The 8,189-nt window shown below is 36.7% G+C and overlaps 1 protein-coding gene across 1 annotated transcript in view; it reads left to right on the plus strand.

Annotated features, from left to right (window-relative positions):
- Window positions 1-8,189, plus strand: part of TJP1 (tight junction protein 1) — a 121,696-nt gene that overhangs the window by 80,664 nt on the left and 32,843 nt on the right. Inside the window, exons 9-11 of the mRNA XM_012642713.1 lie at window positions 2,031-2,170; window positions 3,101-3,206; window positions 6,131-6,281. Coding sequence (XP_012498167.1) covers window positions 2,031-2,170; window positions 3,101-3,206; window positions 6,131-6,281 — 397 coding nt within the window. The remainder of the gene's footprint in view (window positions 1-2,030; window positions 2,171-3,100; window positions 3,207-6,130; window positions 6,282-8,189) is intronic.

Genomic DNA, 8,189 nt, shown 5'->3' on the forward strand with positions numbered 1-8,189 from the left:
TGAGACTCTGTCTCAAAAAAAAAAGGTAAGACTTGGTTCAACTTTCATAATTAATATCATTCTTGGGAAACTATTGATGGACATTTGCCTTTATTGTTTTTTTGTTGCCATTAAGACTGATAATCAGAATGAGTATTCTTTTATGTTTATTATTTATTTAATTTTTTTTTTTTAGAGACAGAATCTTATTCTGTTGCCAGGCTGGAGTGCAGCGGTGCCATCATAGCTCACTGCAACCTTAAATGCCTGAGCTCAAGCAATTCTCCTGCCTCAGCCTCCCGAAGTGCTGTGATTATATAAAGACTGGAGCCATTGCACCTGGCCTGAATATTCTTATAAATGTCTTCTTGAGCATATATGTTAGTATATCTCCAGGGTAAACACTAGAAGTGGAATTACAGGGTGTGACATATCTACATTTTTTGTTTCGATAAATCCTATTTTGCCCTCAAATAGTTGTACACTTATTTTTATTTTATCATTATAAGAGTGTCTGTTTTTCCATGTCCTCCTCTGCAGTTGACGTTATCATATGAAAGTTCTCACGGGTGATAGGATGATTTCTAATTATTTTAATTTGCATTTCCCTAGTTATTAGTGAGGTTGAATGTATTTGCATATTTATTACCTATTTGTATATCTTTTTGGGGGAATTGCCTTTTCATAGTATTTGTTCGTTTTTCTCTTGAGTTGTCTAATTGATAGTTCTTTCTTTTTCTAAATATCAAATCTTTAGATATGTTAGGTCAATATATAGGTTTTTTTTTTTTTTTGGGACAGAGTCTCACTGTGTTGCCCGGGCTAGAGTGCTGTGGCGTCATCCTAGCTCACAGCAACCTCAAACTCCTGCGCTCAAGCAATCCTTCTGCCTCAGCCTCCCGAGTAGCTGGGACTACAGGCATGTGCCACCATGCCCAGCTAATTTTTTCTATATATTTTTAGTTGTTTGATTAATTTCTTTCTATTTTTGGTAGAGACAGAGTCTCGCTCTTGCTCAGGCTGGTTTCGAACTCCTGAGCTCAAACAATCTGCCCGCCTTGGCCTCCCAGAGTGCTAGGATTACAGGCGTGAGCCACCGTGCCTGGCCTATATATGTATGCAACTCTTATTTATGTCTGGTCAAATTATGTGCAATTGCTAATAATGAGCTGTTTGAACCAAAACTCCATATCATTTGGTTCAACCCAATATTATGTTTTCCCAATTATTTGCATATCTTTTATGTAATCACTTTTGTTGATATACTATGGCTTCTGTACATTGAGTGTTAGTTTAAAAGGCCTTGCCTCTCCTACTAATAATATAAATGTTTAAAAAATTTTGGTTTAGGATCTTATTTCATCTGAAATCAACTTTTTAAAATTGATATGCATAGGGATTTAATTTTTCTAAATTTGTGGACAGTTGTCCCAACACCATTTATTAAATATTAGTATTAATATGTTCTTTTTAAACAGTTTTAGAATGCCACTTCCATAATAAAGTTTGCTCCTGTGGATAATTTTCTTTTTCTTTCTTTTTTTTTTTTTTTTTTCAGGTGGGGGGACAGGGTCTTCCTCTGTTGCCTAGGTTAGAGTGCAGTGATGTCATCGTAGCTCACTGCAACCTCAGACTCCTGGACTCAAGCAGCCCTCCTGCCTCAGCCTTCCAAGTAGCTGGGACTACAGGTGCATGCCACCACACCCAGCTAATATTTTAAATTTTTTGTAGAGACAGGGTCTTATTGTTGCCCCAACTGGTTTCGAACTCCTGGGTGGGCTCAATTGAGCCTCCCAAGGTGCTAGGATTACAGGTGTGAGCCACCATGCTTGGCCTATTTTCAATTTCATTACATTGATCTACTTGGTTTTTTTCCTGTGGTAATGCTACTCTAGTTTTAATTACTAAGTTTTTATAATATTTTGATAACTGTGAGAGCAAATCTCTTGCATTGTTTTTTGAAGTTGTCTTGCCTTTTTTATACTGTTCTCTTAAAAATGATTTCCAGAATCAATCTTATGCTCTTAATTTTTTATTTTAATAATGTATAGTCTCCGGAGCAGAGAGGAAGAGAGAGTTTCTAAACCTGGGGCTATCTCAACTCCTGTGAAGCATGCAGATGATCACATACCTAAAACAGTGGAAGAAGTTACAGTTGAAAGAAATGAGAAACAAACACCTACTCTTCCAGGTAAGCAACAAAATGCTAAGTTCAAAAAACATTTGCAGTCAGACTAAAGTAATTGTTAAGATTTACAAAGGATTTTAAATATGGAGTTGTTATTCTTACCCATGTGTGAATTTTTATGCATATGACTTACAGCATTTTCCTTATGGGTGGGAGGTTGGCATGGATCAGTAGCCTTTCATGAAGGTGTCTCTTTATTTTCTAGGTAGAAAAAATTCATGGTTAACGACTAGTAGCATTAGTAAGGTTCTCTAACACTGTTCATTAAAGAGAAACTTTACAGATTGACTTCTAAAATTTAAAAAGTTGTTTTACGTATTGAAAGTGTTTTCATAAACACTGTATAAAGTATACCTTTAAAGCTATATATGAAGACCAGACATAAGCATCTGCAAGATTCTAAGATCATTTGCCAGAAAGGCCTAGAGATTTTGTTTCTAAATCAGTTCCTCTTCTCAAATCTTCTGTCTTGCTCTGCTTGGTTAGTGGCAGGAATATGGATATTTAAAAACAAATTTTACTGTAATGAGGAAAGGAAGTGACTTTCACAGTCTTAACAGACAACTTTATGGATTCTCTCTGTATCTATTCTTCTGTTATTCTTACTAAGAGAGTAGATTTTTCAAATTCTAACAGCTGGAGCTGTGGAAAGCACAGGTGGCCATGTAGCAAACATACTTGTTATAAAGACTTGTTATAAAGATTTGTTATAAAGACTTCAGAATTTGTAATTGTGAGCTGTATTCTAATACATATGGTATATATGCTCCTTGTCAGGTTCTCTGAACTTATTTTTGCTGATGATTCATATATATATACACACACACACATATTTAGTAGTCTTTTTATTGATTATTTTACTGGTTGCTTACATAATTATTATTCTGTTTTTATGAAGTGAGTGCTGCACAGTTTAAATTTTTTTTCCCTTAGAACCAAAGCCTGTGTATGCTCAAGTTGGGCAACCGGATGTGGATTTACCTGTCAGTCCATCTGATGGTGTCCTACCTAACTCAACTCATGAAGATGGGATTCTTCGGTAATGTGATTCAAAGTTATATTGTCTTCTTTGTCCATTATTAAGCTTTATTTAGAGTGAGAATTTAATTGCAAACCATATTGCGTATACTTTTTAAAATCTTGTATACCAGTTAATACTATCATTAGGTTATTTCTTTGTTTATTTAGCAGTCTCTCATATACAGTAGAGTCGGAGATTAAAGAACAACAAAGAAACTTTTTGGATGTTTTCTTTCTCACCATTATCCCCTACCTCGTTTTTAGGTCAGCAATTACAAAAATAAAAAATTGGTTTCTATTCAGACATCAGAATTTCCACAGCTTTCTAATGTCCTCACATTTTTTTAAAAAATCAGTGTTTCTCAGTCTCAGCGTTATTGACATTTTGGGCCAGATAATTGTTTATCATGGAGGCCTGTCCTATGCATTATGGTATGTTTAGCAGCATCCCTAGGCACTTAATGCTAATAGCACTCCCCCTTGCCCCATGGTTGTAATGACCAGAAATAATCTAGACATTGTCAGATGTTTCCTGGAGACAAAATTACCCATGTTTGAGAACCTGTTCTAGATTATTTAGCAACTCAAAAGTAAGTTTTTGTTATACCTTTTATGACTTTATATTTTATGCTTGGTAGAATTGAGATGTAAGTTTTGTAAACAAATTTCAAACTATCGTGATCATCAGATTAGTTTTTTATTGCCTTCATGGTAAAAGGAACATGACATGAGTAATGGAAAATTGACAGATTTCCTCAAGTGGATTAGATCTGGAACCTCCCACTCTCATTTATTTTCTCTGCTGCAGAAAATTGGGTTATTACATCAAAACCTAGCTAGTCAAAGAGAAATAGTTTCTGAAGTAGGTGATGATTATACAAGTCTAAAATTGCACATTTTTAATATTAGGTAATTGGTAATTCAAACTTTTATAATATAAATTGTGAAGGTGAGGTCCTTTTCTTTTTCCTTGGGAATTGCAAGGAAGTTTTTATAAGTCTTTAAGGTTTAGGAAACTTTATTGATAAGATTCCCTGGGAAATCTGCTTCCCTGGGAGAGCTCTGAAAAACAAATACCAAAGAGTATTTGAAGATGTGGGCAGGATTAGTAGCTGAGCCAGGAAAGGTTGGTTTTTCATTTAAATCCAGTGAGTGGATTTGAGGCAGAAGTAGTTAGTCTACTTTTTTTTACTTTTCAAAAGCCCAATTTTACTAAAGGGCGCAAACTGCGCACAACTGTTGTTACTTGCTGAGTCACATGAGATTGATTGGTCAAGGTTGGAAGAGGGCCTCCGAGGACCTGAAGTCTTTGTGGAAATGCTTTAGAGAGCTATGTGCAGTTGGTTTAGGAGAGGAGTCTGTAAGAATGCTTTTGACTTGGTTGGAAAAGTAGGATACCACCATAACCAAGGGACTCAGACCTTTTGTGTTTAAGCTGGTAAATTGTTTCAGGGAGAGACCAAGGATGCCACCAGCCCTAGCAGCGAGTGACTTTATTTAACCTACAGGCTCTCAATTTTTTGTCTAGCTCATGTTAATTCCAGGTCAGGAAACTACATCAAAAATAAATATATTATAAATTCTAAAAGCTAAGGAGATCTTTAACTGGTTGGTTTAAAAGGACTAGAAATCTCTCCTCCCTCCATTTATTTGATTTGTATTTTTTTGTTATTTTCTGTTAGCTTCTAATAATTTGGTTATTGTTAACTTAGTGAATTAAGAGAAAAGGGACTTTTTCTACACTTCATGTCAGAATAGGTAAAATAGTGTATCTTGGCTAGGAATGTGGGGGTAGTTATGAAAACATAGGAGGGAAATATAAAGAGTAATTTGTAATTATGGTCTGTTTCTGCCCAGCCATTCTTCTAGGGCATCCTTTGGTACTTGTTTTACGAGTGTCTCAAGGTTTCAGCACTACAGTGATGAGTACATGCACCAGTTTCTTTCCATTCTCTCTCTAACAAGAAAGGGGCAGAGAGTGGATATGGGGCTAATCCAGAAAGCCTGAATGATTATAAGATATTTATTTTAAAATTCAAAGGGAGGCCGGGCGCGGTGGCTCACGCCTGTAATCCTAGCTCTCTGGGAGGCCGAGGTGGGCGGATTGTTTGAGCTCAGGAGTTTGAAACCAGCCTGAGCAAGCTACTAAAAATAGAAAGAAATTAATCGGACAACTAAAAATACATAGAAAAAATTAGCCGGGCATGGTGGCACATGCCTGTGGTCTCAGCTACTTGGGAGGCTGAGGCAGGAGGATCGCTTGAGCCCAGGAGTTTGAGGTTGCTGTGAGCTAGGCTGACGCCACGGCACTCTAGCCCGGGCAACACAGTGAGACTTTGTCTCAAAAAAAAAAAAAAAAAAAAAAATTCAAAGGGGCAGCAGAGTAAGTGAACTACTCTGTGAGCTACTAAGACAGTTCACCAACTGCAAAGTTTAAAAAATCACTGCCTATTGGATGTAGAGATCACAATACTTAGAGCCTGATTTTGACTCCATGGTATTAGGAAAATTAGTCAATTTATGCTTCAATTTCTACCTTTATAAAAAACAGGACTTTGCATTTATTCAATAGAGATGATATGGTGTGAATTGGGGTGGAAAAATGGGAGATTTTTTAGCCATTGGGAATGTAGCATATAGAGGCAAGACTCTGAGAGTTGAGAAAACATTGTTGTACAAAGTAATTTTATAAATTAGTTATGTAAAGCAGTACTTACATATTAAATTTGGATATTCCAATACTTATTTTGTTAATCAGAAAATAAAGTGTTAGGAAATCTGATTTTGAATTCCAACACTAAATTTTATTTAGTGAATTAGTGGTGTGTGGGAACTTTTTCTGAAATGACGTTTATCTTTCTAAATGTGGTTTTCATTGTAGTAGTTTGCTATAACTTTTTAAGCTTCTCTTAACTGTTTCAAATGAAATACCTGTTTTAACAGGCCCAGCATGAAATTGGTAAAATTCAGAAAAGGAGATAGTGTGGGTTTGCGGCTGGCTGGAGGAAATGATGTTGGAATATTTGTAGCTGGTGTTCTAGAAGATAGCCCTGCAGCCAAAGAAGGCTTAGAGGAAGGTGACCAGATTCTCAGGGTATGTCAGTATTTTATCTTATGTGGATTCAAAAGTATTTGAACCTCTAGAAAAAGGTATCAAATTAATTAAAGTTTCAAATTAATGTAATTAATCTATGTTTAGTCTCTTGAACTAATTAAACTTTCAAAGTAAGAGTCCATCAGGTCTAGCTTGTGCTGGACTTGTCACTTCCCAGCGCTGCATTAATATTAAATTTTGTTACTGCTGTGCTACATTTTACTGTACAGTGGGATGTGTCATTTTACTCACTGGTGTTCATAGAAGCTGGAAGAAAATGTCTTATATTCCTATTCTTACCCTAGTATAATATCTACCAGGTACTCTTTTAAAGTTCAACTTAACATTTGGACTGGCAAGACTCTGCCATGGGCCACAACTTGCTAGCAAGCAGCATTAGGTGTTCGTCTCCCACGGGATTAGTCCTCAAAACTGTCCACACAGCCTCTGAGACCGTCTTCACCCCAGATACGGCTCAGACACAGGGAGATGGAATTTTCATTAGGGCAAATACGTGAACTGCTGTGTCTTTGAATCTTCATACCCTACAGGAGACAGCATCAGTTACAAAAGTCAAGAAAGACTGGGTTAGATGCAGTCTGTCATTGAGGTCTTTGGGGTCTTGTTTCTCTTTTTCTTTTCTTTATTTTTTGCTGTAAGCAGTATTGCCTGGTAACATAATACTGTCTTCATCTGTCTCTTTCTTCTCTTTTTAAAGATATCCAAACCTCCATTTGATTTCTGATAGACAAACTATGTCTCATTTTAATCAGAAGATAAAATCTATTTCTCTCTCTCTACCTCAAGATGTCTTTGCCACCTCTCTTCTAGTCCCTTTCTGCATCCAGCCTACTTCCTGTCTGTGTCCTGGATTTAGTCTCCTGTCTGCTCCAGAATCTTGGAGTTTTGTTCACTTTTTTCAGTTTTCCCTCTCTTCTAGTTCATCTATCTTCTACTGTCTTATTTCTCCCCTTTTGCTGTTGAACTTCTTAAAGGTGTCGTTGAGTCCTTTCTGTTTTCTTTTTAGTCATTATAGTCATACAGTTTTATACTCTGGCTTCCACCTTAACTGCTACAGAATCTGAATTTTCAGTAAGCCATCATTGACATAATATCCACCTCGACCCTCATTTTCCTTTATTTTTTAGCAGTGTTTTGACTGTCTTTAGTAATCTTTCTTGAAATGCTTTCTTCCTTGGATTCCATAACTGTTCTTGTTCCATTCTGTTACCCCTCTAATCTTTTTTGTTCTTTTCCTGCCACCTTTACTGATTCTTCTAAAACTCGGAGGATGTCAATAGCTCTCTGCTTCTCTCTTGCTTCACACAGTCTGTGTCTTGGGTTTGGTTGCTCAAGTGAGCAGCCCACAGTCAAAATCTTTTCACTCTGAGCAGTTTCCTGAGCCTCTTCAGACTGTGGCCATTTTCATCTGATCGTTCTCCTTTCCCTTCAAACTTAGCATGTCAAAAAGGCAAGGCATCATCTCCGACTGATTTCCACCTGACATCGTTTGTGATTCCTTCCAGTGGTATTTACATTGTTCTCAATCCAGTTCTGTCAAAAACATTTGAATACAACATGTTCGATGATGTTCATTATACCAAGGAAATTAGATAGACCTATGTTCTTACCCAACTCATATCCTGTTTTGAAGTAATAAGGGCATACATTTAAAAAAATGTTTCTTAATAGTTCATTTTTGTTTTGTGTCATAAAAGTAAGTAGTGCATGTTGGTGTTTTGGTTGGTTCTTTCCTTTCCTTTCCTTTCCCTTTCCTTTCCCTTTCCTTTCCCTTTCCTTTCCCTTTCCCTTTCCTTTCCTTTCCCTTTCCTTTCCCTTTCCTTTCCCTTTCCTTTCCCTTTCCTTTCCCTTTCCTTTCCCTTTCCTTTCCCTTTCCTTTCCCTTTCC

This window comes from Propithecus coquereli, unplaced genomic scaffold (genome assembly GCF_000956105.1).
Source record: "Propithecus coquereli isolate 6110/MARCELLA unplaced genomic scaffold, Pcoq_1.0 Scaffold184, whole genome shotgun sequence".
Classification (NCBI taxonomy): Eukaryota; Metazoa; Chordata; class Mammalia; order Primates; family Indriidae; genus Propithecus; species Propithecus coquereli.